The 16,238-nt window shown below is 35.9% G+C and overlaps 1 protein-coding gene across 1 annotated transcript in view; it reads right to left on the bottom strand.

Annotated features, from left to right (window-relative positions):
- Positions 1 to 3,143: 3,143 nt before the first annotated feature.
- Positions 3,144 to 16,238, bottom strand: part of C5H14orf39 (chromosome 5 C14orf39 homolog) — a 540,151-nt gene continuing 527,056 nt past the window's right edge. The window contains exons 17-18 of the mRNA XM_010363120.1: positions 9,417 to 9,474; positions 3,144 to 4,231 (exon numbers count right to left, since the gene is read on the bottom strand). Coding sequence (XP_010361422.1) covers positions 4,032 to 4,231; positions 9,417 to 9,474 — 258 coding nt within the window. The 3' untranslated portion in view covers positions 3,144 to 4,031. The remainder of the gene's footprint in view (positions 4,232 to 9,416; positions 9,475 to 16,238) is intronic.

Raw genomic sequence — 16,238 nt, 5'->3', positions numbered from 1 at the left:
ATCATAGAGAAAAAATTCATTTAACAATATTAAAATAGATTTTTTGGACCTAAACAAAATTAGATATGCAGTGTCTATTTTTCTTCCAAATTTAACAGAGATCTCTGGGGCTAGACCCCTTATTTCTGAAATCTCATTGAATAGAAGTGAGAACAAATTCCTATTTTAAAGGTGATAGAAGATTTGATTTATCTCTAGGGGAATAATTCTCTTTTAAAAGTTATCTTTATAAGGCTATTTGATTACACAAAGTTATTTTTTGTGATTTGTATTTGAAACACTGCATATGCCTCCACTAGTTGGATGAGCTATGATATTCAAACACAAACAACTCTGGTTCCTTTCTCCTTTTACCTTATACTCAGATGGTGTTCAATCAAATGTATTTCTTTTAAACAAGATATATTTTTCCAATTTGAGATGTCAGCAGTGTGAAACCACAAGACAATCAGTTGTTATCACCTGGAACATATCACTATACACTTGGACCACTGCAATTGACTCCTAATTTGTTTATCCAACTCTAATTTATCCTAACTGTGTCTGTATTGTCAGTTTAATTTTCCTAGTCATTTCTTTTCTCTTGAAACTCTGACATTAAAATATAAGTTCTGTACTGGCCTCAGAAACCAAGTCAAAACATTTCAAGATCCTTTATAAATCAATCCTACCATATCTATCAGGGGAACCCCAATATTTCACGCAGGTTCTTTTCTATTTTCCATGACTGTCGGCTGGTCTGAGAAATAAAGGGAAAGAATACAAAAGAGAGACATTTTAAGGCTGGGTGTCTAGGGGACACATCACATGTCAGCAGGTTCCGTGATGCCCCCCAAGCTGCAAAACCAGCAAGTTTTTATTAGTCATTTTCAAAGGGGAGGGAGTATATGAATAGGGTGTGGGTCACAGAGATCACATGCTTCACAAGGTAACAAAATATCACAAGGCAAATGGGCAGGGCAAGGTCACAAGGCGAAGGCAAAATTAGCATTACTGATGAGGTTCCCTCTCCCACTGTGCTTGTATTGTCATTGATAAACATTTTAACAGGGTTCAAGAGCAGAGAACCAGTCTGACTAGAATTCACCAGGCTGGAATTTCCTAATCCTAGCAAGCCTGGGGGTGCTGCAGGAGGCCAGGGTGTGTTTCATCCCTTATCTGCAACTGCATAAGGCAGGTATTCCTAGGGTGACCATTTTAGAGGCCCCCCCTGGGAATGCATTCTTTTCCCAGGGCTGTTAATTATTAACATTCCTTACTGGGGAAAGAATTAAGTGATATTTCTCTTACCCGTTTTTGGTAATAGGAGAAATATGGCTCTGTCCTGCCCAGCCCACAGGCAGCCAGACTTTAAGGTTATCTCCCTTGTTCCCTGAAAATCGCTGTTATCCTGTTCTTAAGGTGCCCAGATTTCATATTTTCAACACACATGCTTTATGAACAATTTGTGCAGTTAACACAATTATCACAGGGTCCTGAGGTGACACACATCCTCAGCTTAATAAGATGACAGGATTAAGAGATTAAAGACAGGCATAGGAAATCACAAGAATATTGACTGGGGAAGTGATAAATGTCTATGAAATCATCACAATTTATGTTCAAAGACTGCAGTAAAGATGGTGTAAGAAATTATAAAAGTATTAATTTGGGGAACTAATACATGTCCATGAAATCTCCACAATTTATGTTCTTCTGCCATGGCTTCAGCCGGTCCCTCCATTCGGGGTCCCTGACTTCCTGCAACACATATCTATTAAACTCAATTTCCTGATATTATTCTTCATTCCAGTTAGGTCTATTCTTTAATTTCCTCTACACATATTAATAGTAAATATGTGATTGCATTTTTCTTTTGATCATATTAGTCCCCTTATCTAGAAAGCTCTGTCTCCTTTACCAATTCAGTTAAATTCTATTAACTCAATAATTGTTTAATGCAATCCTACTAAAGACTAGCAACTACTTAGGTAATTAAAACATGAAAGGCTAAAAAAGCATCACTCTTACACTTGAAAATTTTACATTCTACATACCTGTAAAGTCCTAATTCAATTCTACCTCTTTGGTGAATCCTTCCCAGGTTTTCCAGTCCACGATGACCTTTTTCCCCTCATTCTTAAAGCACTTGGTCTCTTCTATAACAAAAGTCACATTATAATAATATAGTTATTATATTATTGTTATAATAACATAGTTATAATATAGTTATTATAATGTGCTTTTGTTATTCCCAAGTTTTGTCTACACAACCAAGTTGTAAGTTCCTTGAGTATAAGACCACATATGTGTTCTAGTCTTTTATATGCTGTCAAAATGCCATGTGCACTGTAGATATTTTTAAAATACTTATTTCATATCACTTATTGATACATGATAAATCTAACCATACTGGTGTGCTAGACATTACTCTATTTAAAGTAAAAATAAATCATGGAATCACTGAATCATTCAAGGCTAAAACTAGTTTTGAATTTCTCAATAAACAAACAAATTATAACTTTTTCTCCTGTCTCATATATAGCCAATGTCTTTATTATATCAAAACTACCAATTAATTCAATCATAGAGTCAATAAGATAAATACCTGTTTAAAAAACAAAGAAAATCCAGCTTTTTAACTGAAATTTTCATCTTTTAAGCAGTTGCTGAAAGTTTGATGGTTCTTTTTTAACAGAGTCTAAAGTTTTCTTAAAGTCTATCATTAGTTAGATGGAGATTCTTTTTAAGTCTTTGAGACAGCTTAATGTAATACAACTGTGATAATTTGTAGACACCCTGAAGAAGCAGTATAGACCCTTACCCAAAATTTGATCTGCATATTGAAACTGATGATGCCACACATCCCAATAGGGTATTAAAAGATTTTTCTAGTCATATATTAAGGCCTTCTAGGGAGAGCTGGGCAGGCCTCCTAAGCTGAACTGAAAAATAGCTCGAGAAGTAGGGAAAGAAGATTGGCTTTTGGTTTTTATGGTAGTTGGGGGTGGGATTGGGTTGGGGCTCCCATATGTGGTTTGAACTTCCTAATGGCACCAAAGGAAGGAGCAACCAGGCTTTCTGATCAACTTGACCAGATGTGGGGCAGAAAAAGAAAAGAAGGGGTTAGGTTTAAAAACTCATCAACAGTCACATCAAAATAAGGAGTCAAACTCTTTATTACTTGGTAACTCAATATAGCTAATTTACAAAGCACAAAATACAATGATATTGAGCAAAATGTTTACAGAAGTTCATCAAATATTAAATATCTTTATGTAAGCTATATAACTAATTGAAAAATACTGAACACAAAACATAAAGATGAAATTGTTTTTTATTGAAGGAGACAAAATTTTAAATGTTCTTCAAAAAATATTTAAGCAAAAAAAATATTAACAGGATCACCACTGATACAACAATCCAATTTTCAGAAATTACTCTTGCCCTTCACATTTAATTTTTATCCATTAAAGGCATTAACATGACTCATAAAATTAGAATTGTACCATGTGTTATACTAGAAGAAAATAACATGGATTTTGTTATTAACATAAATTATTTGAAATTATTATTATGGTACCACTCTGTATACTACATAGTGGAGCAAAAGTGAATCCCAATAATTTTAAAAGAAATTTTTAGTAGCTAAAGTACACTTCAGCACTAACTCTGGAGTTACTACTGCAGTTCTTGTTCTTATCAAAGTACCAACAATACTACCAGAAAAAAACCTTAGGTTCCAAGGAGAAGCAGGCTTAATATTTAAATAAAGAGTAATGAAAAAAGACTCAAATTCTATTAAGATTAATAAAAGTTCTACCTGAACATGGCTCACAAAATCCAAACCAAAATAAATAATGATTAGTTAATAGCACACACAAAACCCAAAATATTCAGTATTTCAATATTTCAATAAATATAATCAAACAATGTAAACATTACTGCTTTAATCAACAAAAGAAAGCAGTCTTCATGTTTTAAGCAATAATGTAAATTTATGCCCTCATGAGTACAGAACAGTAAAATAATTCAAGGAATTAATGACTAGCTCAAAAAAAAGTAAACTGTGTTGTATTTTGTGAGGAAGATGAAAAACCTTTTAAAGAAGAAGGTATTGAATTTTGACCCTGTCCAAATGAAAATGGAAAACTAAAATCATCTTTTCCAGCTCCAAATGTATGAGTTGAAGTGTCTGATGGAAAAGAAAATGTAAAGCCATCTTCTCCTTCTGGCTTCTCAAATAAGTTTCCTAAGGAAGATAAACATTACAATATCATGCTCTTCATCTTATATAAAATTTTTATAACCTACTGAATAATAGCATACTGCATACAATAAATATGGTAACATTCAATCATTCTTCTATTTAGCAGGTATTTAACTGTATTCCTCTTAAGTGCAAGGCATTGTCCTTGGTACTATGAAGATTAAAACAGACTCAAATTTAAACCCTATTTTCAAGTAATTTGAACTCTAGTATATAAAGAACTAGTATAAAAAGTAAAAAGTGGAATAAAACGCCTCAAATGAAGAGAATGATGCAGAGGCACAGAAACAGACATGAAAAGGATGCATTAGAGTAACAGAAATCTATTCAGCTTAGCAGGGGCAGTGAGAAATAATAAAGATGTATTAAGGAGAAATTAATGAGGATGAGCTTGGAAAGATTGCTGAATGTCCCACTATGGAATCTGGACTTTATTTAGTAGATAACAAGAATTCATTGAAGATTTTCAAGCAGAGATATGACATGATTTGAACTGCTGTGTAAGTATTATTCAGGAGAGAATAGGTACAAAGGCTGGAACAGGAGAGTCTAGAAGTGGGACTAACCAAAATAAAATAAAAGTCCATTGTCCAGTAAAGACGTAATGAAAGGCTAACCTTACCTACAATCATAGTGATGGTAATGGAGGAAAAAATGCTGAATCTGAGAGATACTATATAAGTTAAACTTATTCAACTATTATTTATTGAGTCACTACAATATACTGTTCATAGCATTGTTAAAGGAAACTGACAGAACATTAAAAAGAGTTCTAAAAGGAATTTTTAAAATAAGCTTTAAATGTAGCTCTGGTTGATGAAGCCCAGAATTGCCATAAAGGAAAAATATTGTTTTTAATTTATTATATTACTTATTAATAAAATTATAAATATACAAATATATTTTCAACATCCTAATTCCAATTTAAAATTATCATTAAATAGTTTTGAATCTATAGTAATCAAATATGTACTTGAAACAAGTCTTTTAAAATATCTATTTTTATATAGAATTAATCAAATAGCATATTAAGCAAAATAATTTACTTTGCATCACTTTGAATGTTTCATATATTTTTTTAACTTTCATATATTTACTAACTTTATTTTTATTTTTAAACATCTCAGTTATTTCACCCTAAATAGAACCAAGCCAATCAGCAATAAGATGGGTGGATAGATGGATGGATGGACAGACAGATGGATAGATGGACAGACTGACTAACAGATACTTGTGTTCTTCCCCTCTCCCTTTCTCACTTTATTTTTTTGACTATGTGTATTTCTCAGTACACATCCATATGAGTTAAAGAAAAATAAGTATAATGGAAACACAGATCCAAAAAGAACTAAAATCTTGAATTTCCCTTTGAATAAATGAATTTGATTTTGTTTTTAATTTCACAAGAAGTTCATATGAACTCTTCATAAAACTCATATGATCACTGTAAATAAAAGAACACATTACTGTGCAAGGCAGCATTATAGGTGCTGTGGGGAATTCAAAGGTACAATTAAAAATCCCTGCCCTCAAAAAACCTGTGATCTAGAGAAGACTTTGTATAAATAATGATGGTAGAATGCTGAAATGTATAAAAAAGAAGAGATATTCAGAAAAGAGAGGGAGAAATCTTTTTGAAAAAGAAGGTTGAGGGGATAAATAAAAGGCATTATGGAAAAGAATTCTATCTTGAAAGATAGAGATAGAAGCTGAGGACTGCAAGAAGTAAAAAGCAGGTAAGAAAGGTGGGCATACTTGAGACACACTGAGTTCCAGAGTCTGGTCAAAGCACAGGTTACTCTTATAAGATAAAAGGTTTAAAAGGTATGTTGGGGGATGAATAGAGATTGGTTAATGATTATAAAAATACAGTTAGATGAAAGGAATAAGTTCTAGTATGGAATTTAAGAATAAGTTCTAGAGTAGTAGTATGGTTTACAAGAATTTATAGTATATTTTGACATAGCTAGAAGAGAAGATTTGGAATGTTCCCCACACAAAGAAATGATAAATGTCTGAGGTGATGGATATTCCAATTACCCTGATTTGATCATTACACATTGTATGTAGGTATCAAAATATCACATGGACCCCATAAATATGTACAACTATATACCAATAAAAAACAAAACAGGTAGTTGGAGCTAAATTAGAAAAGTAGAAGCATAATTTGATAGTCAATGGGGGAGTCACTTGAAGGTATCTGATTAGGGCAGTGACGATATGGCCACATTATGGGCACTGAAGGTTAATTAAGCTGTGATCTATAGGTAAGCTGAAAAACGGAAAACACCAATTAGGATGTTATTGTAACAGTCCAAGTGAATAGTAAGACTCTGAAATATAATGGTTTCCATGAAAATAGAAAATAAAAATAAATATTTGAGAGAGAACTGACAAAACTTGATGAATAGTTGAATGTAGTCACAGTCACAGAGAGAAGTTAAAATTGTTACTATGCTCCAAACATTAAAAGCCAGAATAATGGAGATACCATCAGGGACATCAGAAGGAGAACAAGTTTGATTTCAGCTACACTGAGTTTTTAATGTCAAAAGATGTCTGAAGAGATTTAAACTGTATAATCAGAAATAAGGTCCTAGAGTTTAGAAGTCAGTGCAGCAAGATATAAATTTGGTCATTATCTGTATGTAGTATATTTGAAAACACTGAAGTGAATGAGTGTCAAATGAATGAGAGTGTCAAAAAAGAGGATGTGGGCTGCGCGCGGTGGCTCACGCCTGTGATCCCAGCACTTTGGGAGGTGGAGGTGGGTGGATCGCCTGAGGTCAGGAATTTGAGACCAGCCTGGCCAACATAGTGAAACCCCGTCTCCACCAAAAATACAAAAAAATTAGCTGGACACGGTGGTGGGCGCCTGTAATCCCAGCTACTCGGGAGGCTGAGGCAGGAGAATCGCTTGAACCCAGGAGGCGGAGGTTGCTGTGCCGAGATCGTGCCATTGCACTCCAGCCTGGGCAACAAGAGTGAAACTCTCTCAGAAAAGAGGATGTAAATAGATTTAAATTTTTAGATGGTAGACATTTAATAAATACAATTGGTAGATTCATTCTGATCTCATAGCATTAAATATCATTTATAAAAATTCCAAAATCTGTGTCTCCATCTCACTGAATTCCAAATTCATATGTACAATTTCCTACTTTACTTTCACTTAGATATCTAATAAATAGGCTTTTCAATTAAAACACTTCCTAAATGAAACCCCTGGCTTCTCAATCTCAAATTACTCTTACAGCCTTCCATATTTCTATAAATGGCAACTCCATTCCAAGTTATTCATGTCAAAACCATGGCACAATCCTTTTTTCTCTCTCTCAATCCTTATATCCAGTCCATAAGCAAATTCTTCCAGCTCTATCTTCAGAACACTTTGTAACCAAAATCTAACATCTTCTCACCACTTCTACTACTACTCATCAATTCTCACTTTGTATCATTTTATAGCTTCCTGACCTTTCCCTGCTTTTGCCCTTGTTTCCATAGTCTGTTCTCCACATAGCAGCCAGAATAACTCTTTTAAAACCTGTCAGATCACTTCAGTCCTTAAACCTTAAAACCTTCCAGAGGCTTTCCATCTCACTCAGAAAAAAAACCCCAAAGTCCTTAATGATCTACAGGTCCCACATGATTTGCTCTCCATCCACCTCTTGGATTTAATCTCCCACCAGTCTCTCCTTCCTTATTCCACAAAGCATACCAATTTAACTAATTTTCAGTGAACATACTGGGTATGTTCCCATTTCAAGACCTTTTTGCCCTTTGCTTGGAACACTTTTCCCAGTAGCTTGTATCTGCACCTCCTTCTGCTCAATGTTGACTTTTAGTGATGCCTTTCCTGACTCCCTTGCAATACAGCAATCACCTTCCCAATCCAAGTATTCCCTATTTCCCTTACTCTACATTACTTTGCTGCATAGTGTTTATCACCAATAATAAGTAAAGAATTAACATCAAGCCTGGGCAGATTCGGGCCCACCTGGAAAAATGAACTTGAAGCCTGACTTCCCACAGCACTATTTTCACAGAATTAAGGTAAACATAGAATGTTTTATCTATCTAGTCTGCTGTGTGAGACTGCATCTGAATTAGAGGAGCTATGAGTTAACATACAGGCCTTGGGCCTCATGACTAGAAAAGTATAAAAGACTGGTGTGAAATTGAAGTTACATCTCTCGTGTGTCAAGGTGACCTACAGATGCAACATGCCTTTTGTCCATAACAGCCTGACATGTTCCTTGGGTGGCAGTGGCAAAAGAAGATGTATTACTTGGGTAGTTGGTGATCCTCTCAATGAAACAAGGATGCTGTACCTACCATTATCTCTTATCTTGTATCGTTCTATCACATAAAGGTAATATTAGATTAAAAATCATAATATGTGAGTCTGACTATTCAAGTCCATAACAATTGTTTTTTAGTGTACTATCTGATAAATTATACATTGATTTATTTGTCTATTTTCAGTTTCTCACACTAGAACATACACCATATGAGAATTTTTCATCCTTGTCCACTGTTCTGTCACCAGAGCCCAAAAGCATACCTGACATAAAATATAATACACATGGCTGAGGCAGGAGAATGGCGTAAACCCGGGAGGCGGAGCTTGCAGTGAGCTGAGATCCGGCCACTGCACTCCAGCCCGGGCGACAGAGCGAGACTCCGTCTCAAAAAAAAAAAAAAAAAAAAAAAAAAAAAAAAAAATATATATATATATATATATATATATAATACACATACACATTTATATTCATATGTTGAATGAATTAATCAAGCAAAGGAAAAATGAAGAAAGAATATCCAATAAAAAGTATCAAAGAGAGAAAAGGAAATCCAAAAATTACAGAAAAAAGATGGAAATAATCAACTATATCAAATGTTGCAAAGAGTCTTAATAAATACAAGATACCCATAATGTTTGATAACTGGGAGGTCAATAACCTTGGAGAAAGTAAGTTTTAATAGAGTAATGAGAAAAGCAAATTGCTTTAAAAAAGAAAGAAAATAATATCAGTGAGTAGTGCAGAAGTAACAGTAATTTCTAAAGAATAAATTGATCACCTAAGAAAATAAGTTAGAGAAACTAAATACTGTACTAACGAGTTAACATGTTTTTAAATGTAGCAAACTTCAAACAACTTACCAATCTCTTGCTCTGATGACAGAGGATTTAGATTTCTTGCAGAATAATGTTCATTAAACTGGAAAATAATTTCCATTACATATTACTTGTGAAATCAGTATATACAGTATATATATTTGAATCTAAAGCCTAGTTCTTCTAATATACAGAATTGAAGTAGACATATGGTACCTTTATATAGCACACTCTTATACTTAAAAAAGATCTATCTTCAAAACCTGTCATTTACTTATATTAAAATAAGGTCTGTTGATTTGATTCAGGCAAAATACACTGTACTAAAGATAGCTTCTACTTTAGAATTTAATATGATCTTTTGCTTTATCCTGAAAGCTTTTAACAAATCAGGTTCTTGGTTTTGTTTTGTTTTGTTTTTTGCCTAGAAAAGTAACAGAAAGTGGATAGCTTCACATCACTTCAGATCAAGTTTTGCTGCCAAAAGTCTATTTTCTCAGTAAAACAGGCTTTTTTAAAAAATGAGATCATGACAGCATTGTTTTCTGTGCACTTTTTTCCTCTTCACATTGCATCATGAGCTTTTGTCCATGTCATTATTCTTCTAAAATCTGACTCTTTTCATGGCTCTATAATATTCCTCTAAATAGACAAACCAGACAGTTTCAACCATCCTTTTATACTGGACATGTAAGTTGTTCCAACTTTGTTTCTTATATAAAAGCCACACCTGAATAAACACTGTTATGCACATTTATTTTTCTTTGACAGTTAATAAGGAAATCTGTTTTCTCATAGATTTCATAAGCCACTTGAATTTCTTTTTCAGTGAATTATCTATTTATCAAATGGACTTTGCTCATTTTTCTATTGAGAAAGTAATTTTTTACTTATTGGTACATATAAGCACTTTATATTCTAGAGATGTTAATTAATTCTTTGTAATCTTATTGCAAACATTTTACATCTTTGTCATTTTGCCCTTAAAATGTTTTAACATATAGAAGTTTAGATTTGGAGGTTGCTTCCAAGATGGCCAAATAGGAACAGCTCCAGTCTGCAGCTCCCAGCGAGATCGATGCAGAAGGCAGGTGATTTCTGCATTTCCAACTGAGGTATCTGGTTCATCTCAATGGGACTGGTTGGACAGTGGGTGCAGCCCACAGTGGGAAAGCCAAACCAGGGTGGGGCATCCCCTCACCTGTGAAGGGCATGGGGTTGAGGGATTTCCCTTTCCTAGCCAAGGGAGGCTGTGACAGACTGTGCCTGGAAAATACTGCACTTCGCCCAAGGTCTTAGCAACCAGCAAACCAGGAGATTCCCTCCTGTGCCTGGCTCGGCAGGTGCCATGCCCAAGGAGCCATGCTCACTGCTAGCACAACAGTCTGAGATCAACCTGCAAGGCTGCAGCCTGGCAGTGGGAGGGGCATCCACCATTGCTGAGGCTTGAGTAGGTAAACAAAGCATCCAGGAAGCTTAAACTGGCAGAGTCCACCACAGCTCATCAAGGCCTACTGCCTCTATATGTTCAACCTCTGTGAGCAGGGCACAGCTGAACAAAAGGCACCAGAAAAATTATACAGACCTAAACATCCCTGTCTGACAGCTCTGAAGAGAGCAGTGGTTCTCCCAACATGGCGTTCGAGTTCAGAGAATGGACAGACTGCCTCCTTAAGTGGGTCCCTGACCCCCATGTAGCCTGACTGGGAGACACCTCCCAGTAGAGGCCGACAGACACGTCAAACAGGTAGGTGCCCCTCTGGGACAAAGATTCCAGAGAAAGGATCAGGCAGCAATATTTGCTACTCTGCAATATTTACTGTTCTGCAATATTCACTGTTCTGCAGCCTCCGCTGGTGATACCCAGGCAAACAAGGTCTGGAGTGGACCTCCAGCAAACTCCAACAGACCTGCAGCTGAGGGGCCTCACTGTTAGAAGGAAAACTAACAAACAGAAAGGAATAGCATCACTATCAACAAAAAGGACATCCACACCAAAACCCCATCTGTAGGTCACCAACATCAAAGACCAAAGATAGATAAAACCACAAAGATGGGGAGAAACCAGAGCAGAAAAACTGAAAATTTCAAAAAACAGAGTGCCTCTTCTCCTCCAAAGGATCACAGCTCCTTGCCAGCAACGGAACAAAACTGGACAGAAAATTACTTTGACAAGTTGACAGAAGTAGGTTTCAGAAGTTCAGTAATGACAAACTTCTACAAGCTAAAGGAGTATGTTCTAACCTATCACAAGGAAGCTAAAAACCTTGAAAAAAGGTTAGACAAATGGCTAACCAGAATAAACAGTGTAGAGAAGACTTTGACCTGATGGAGCTGAAAACCACAGCATGAGAACTTTGGGACACATGCAAAAGCTTCAATAGTGGATTCAATCAAGTGGAAGAAAGGATATCACTGATTGAAGATCAAATTAATGAAATGAAGCAAAAAGACAAGATTAGAGAAAAAAGAGTAAAAAGAAACTAATAAAGCCTCCAAGAAATATGGGAATATGTGAAAAGATCAAATCTACATTTGATTGGTGTGCCTGAAAGTGATGGGGAGGATGGAACCAAGTTAGAAAACACTCTTCAGGATATAATCCAGGAGAACTTCCCTAACCTAGCAAGGCAGGCCAACATTCAAATGCAGGAAATACAGAGAGCACCACAAAGATACTCTTTGAGAAGAGCAACCCCAAGGCACATAATTGTCAGATTCACCAAGGTTGAAATGAAGGAAACAATGTTAAGGGCAGCCAGAGAGAAAGGTCAGGTTACCCACAAAGGGAATCCCATCAGACTAACAGCGGATCTCTTGGCAGAAACCCTACAGGCCACAAGAGAGTGGCAGCCAATATTAAACATTCTTAAAGAAAAGAATTTTCAAGCCAGAATCTCATATCCAGCCAAGCTAAGCTTCATAAGTGAAGGAGAAATAAAATCCTTTACAGACAAGCAAATGCTGAGAGATTTTTGTCACCACCACCAGGCCTGCCTTACAAGAGCTCCTGAAGGAAGCACTAAACATGGAAAGGAACAACCAGTACCAGCCACTGCAAAAACATGCCAAATTGTAAAGACCATCGATGCTATGAAGAAACTGCATCAATTAACGGGCAAAATAACCAGCTAACATCATGACAGGATCAAATTCATATATAACAATATTAACCTTAAATGCAAATAGTCTAAATGCCCCAATTAAAAGACAAAGACTGGCAAATTGGATAAAGAGTCAAGACCCATCAGTGTGCTGTATTCAGGATACCCATCTTAGATGCAGAGACACAAATAGGCTCAAAATAAAGGGATGGAGGAAGATCTACCAAGCAAATGGAAAGCAAAAAAAAGCAGGAGTTGCAATCCTAGTCTCTGATAAAACAGACTTTAAACCAACAAAGATAAAAAGAGACAAAGAAGGCCATTACGAAATGGTAAAGGGATAAATTCAACAAGAAGAGCTAACTATTCTAAATATATATGCACCCAATAAGGAGCACCCAGATTCATAAAGCAAGCCCTTAGAGACATACAAAGAGACTTAGATTCCCACATAATAATAATGGGAGACTTTAACACCCCACTGTCAATATTAGACAGATAAACGAGACAGAAGGTTAACAAGGATATCCAGGACTTGAACTCAGTTCTGCACCAAGTGGGCCTAATAGGCATCTATACAGTACTCTCCACCCCAAATCAACAGAATATACATATAAGTGCACCACACTGCACTTATTCTAAAATCGACCACATAATTGGAAGTAAAGCACTCCTCAACAAATGTAAAAGAACATAAATCACAACAAACTGTCTCTCAGACCACAGTGCAATCAAATTACACCTCAGGATTAAGAAACTACTCAGATCCCCACAACTACGTGGAAACTGAACAACCTGCTCCTGAATGACTACTGGGTACATAACAAAATGAAGGCAGAAATAAAGATGTTCTTTGAAACCAATGAGAACAAAGACACAACGTACCAGAATCTCTGGGACACATTTAAAGCAGTGTGTAGAGGGAAATTTATAGCACTAAATGCTCACAAGAGAAAGCAGGAAAGATCTAAAATCAACACCATAACATCACAATTAAAAGAACTAGAGAAGCAAGAGCAAACAAATTCAAAAGCTAGCAGAAGGCAATAAATGAGATCAGAGCAGAACTGAAGAGCTAGAGACACACAAAAAAAAATCCTTCAAAAAATCAATGAATCCAGGAGCTGGTTTTTTGAAAAGATCAACAAAATTGATAGAACACTAGCAAGACTAATAAAGAACAAAAGAAAGAAGAATCAAATTGACACAATAAAAATGATAAAGGGGATATTACCAGTGATCCACAGAAATACAAACTACCATCAGAGAATACTATAAATACCTCTACGCAAATAAACTAGAAAATTTAGAAGAAATGGATAAATTCCTGGACACATAAACCCTCCCAAGACTAAACCAGGAAGAAGTTGAATCTCTGAATAGACCAAGAACATGTTCTGAAATTGAGGCAATAATTAATAGCCTACCAAACAAAAAAAGTCCAGTACCAGACGGATTCACAGCTGAATTCTACCAGAGGTACAAAGAGGAGCTGATACCATTCCTTCTGAAACTATTCCAATCAATAGAATAAAAGGGAATCCTCCCTAACTCATTTTATGAGGCCAGCATCATCTTGATACCGAAGCCTGGCAGAGACACAACAAAAAAAGAGAATTTTAGACCAATATCCCTGATGAACATCGATGCAAAAATCCTCAATAAAATACCAAATCCAGCAGCACATCAAAAAGTTTACCCACCACAATCAAGTTGGCTTCATCCCTGGGATGCAAGGCTGGCTCAACATATGCAAATCAATACACGTGATCCATCACATAAACAGAACCAATGACAAAAACCATATGATTATCTCAATAGATGCAGAAAAGGCCTTTGACAAAATTCACACCCCTTCATGAAAAACTCTCAATAAACTAGGTATTGATGGAACGTATCTCAAAATAATAAGAGCTATTTATGACAAACCCACAGCCAATATCATACTGAATGGGCAAAAACTGGAAGCATTCCCTTTGAAAGCCAGCACAAGAGAAGGATGCCCTCTCTCACCACTCCTATTCAACATAGTGTTGGAAGTTCTGGCTAGGGAAATCAGGCAAGAGAAAGAAATAAAGGGTATTCAGTTAGGAAAAGAAGAAGTCAAATTGTTCCTGTTTGCAGATGACATGATTGTATATTTAGAAAACCCCATTGTCTCAGCCCAAAATCTCCTTAAGCTGATAAGCAACTTCAGCAAAGTCTCAGGATACAAAATCAATGTGCAAAAATCACAAGCATTCCTATACACCAATAACAGACAAACAGAGAGCCAAATCATGAGTGAACTCCCATTTACAATTGCTACAAAGAGAATAAAATACCTAGGAATCCAACTTACAAAGGATATAAAAGACCTCTTCAAGAAGAACTACAAACCACTGCTCAATGAAATAAAAGAGGACACAAACAAATGGAAAAACATTCCATGCTCATGGATAGGAAGAATCAACATCGTGAAAATGGCTATACTGCCCAAGGTAATTTATAGATTCAATGTTATCCCCATCAAGCTACCAATGACCTTCGTCACAGAATTGGAAAAAAATACTTTGAAGTTCATACAGAACCAAAAAAGAGCCCACTTAGCCAAGACAATCCTAAGCGAAAAGACCAAAGCTGGAGGCATCACGCTACATGACTTCAAACTATACTACAAGTATATAGTAACCAAAACAGCATGGTACTGGTACCAAAACAGACAAATAGACCAATGCAACAGAACAGAGGTCTCAGAAATAACACACATCTACAACCATCTGATCTTTGACAAACCTGACAAAAACAAGAAATGGGGAAAGGATTCCCTATTTAATAAATGATGCTGGGAAAACTGGCTGGCCATATGTAGAAATCTGAAACTGGATCCCTTCCTTACACCTTATACAAAAATGAACTCAAGATGGATTAAAGGCTTAAATGTTAGACCTGAAACATAAAAACCCTAGAAGAAAGCCTAGGCAATGCCATTCAGGACATAGGCATGGACAAAGACTTCATGACTAAAACACCAAAAGCAATGGCAACAAAAGCCAAAATAGACAAATAGAATCAATTAAATTAAAGAACTTCTACACAGCAAAGGAAACTATCATCAGAGTAAACAGGCAACCTACAGAATGGGAGAAAATTTTTGCAATCTACCCATCTGACAAAGGACTAATATCCAGAATCTACAAAGAACTTAAACAAATTTATAAGGAAAAAAACATCAAAAAGTGGGCAAAGGATATGAACAGATACTTCTCAAAAGAAGACATTGATGCAGCTAACAGACACATGAAAAAAATGCTCATCATCACTGGTAATTAGATAAACACAAATCAAAACCACAATGAGATACTGTCTCATGCCAGTTAGAATGGCAATCATTAAAATGTCAGGAAACAACGGATGCTGGAGAGGATGTGGAGAAATAGGGACACTTTTACACTGTTGGTGGGAGTGTAGTTAAACTATTATGGAAGGCAGTGTGGTGATTCCTCAAGGATCTAGAACTAGAAATACCATTTGACCCAGCAATCCCATTACTGGGTATATACCCAAAGGATTATAAATCATGCTACTATAAAGACACATGCACATGTATGTTTATTGCAGCACTATTCACAATAGCGAAGACTTGGGACCAACCCAAATGTACATCAATGATAGAATGGATTAAGAAAATGTGGCCCATATACATCATGGAATACTATGCAGCCATAAAAAGGATGAGTTCATGTTCTTTGCAGGGACATGGATGCAGCTGGAAACCATCATT

The sequence above is a fragment of the Rhinopithecus roxellana genome, chromosome 5, assembly GCF_007565055.1.
Source record: "Rhinopithecus roxellana isolate Shanxi Qingling chromosome 5, ASM756505v1, whole genome shotgun sequence".
Classification (NCBI taxonomy): Eukaryota; Metazoa; Chordata; class Mammalia; order Primates; family Cercopithecidae; genus Rhinopithecus; species Rhinopithecus roxellana.
This window is presented reverse-complemented; position numbering and strand designations above follow the sequence as displayed.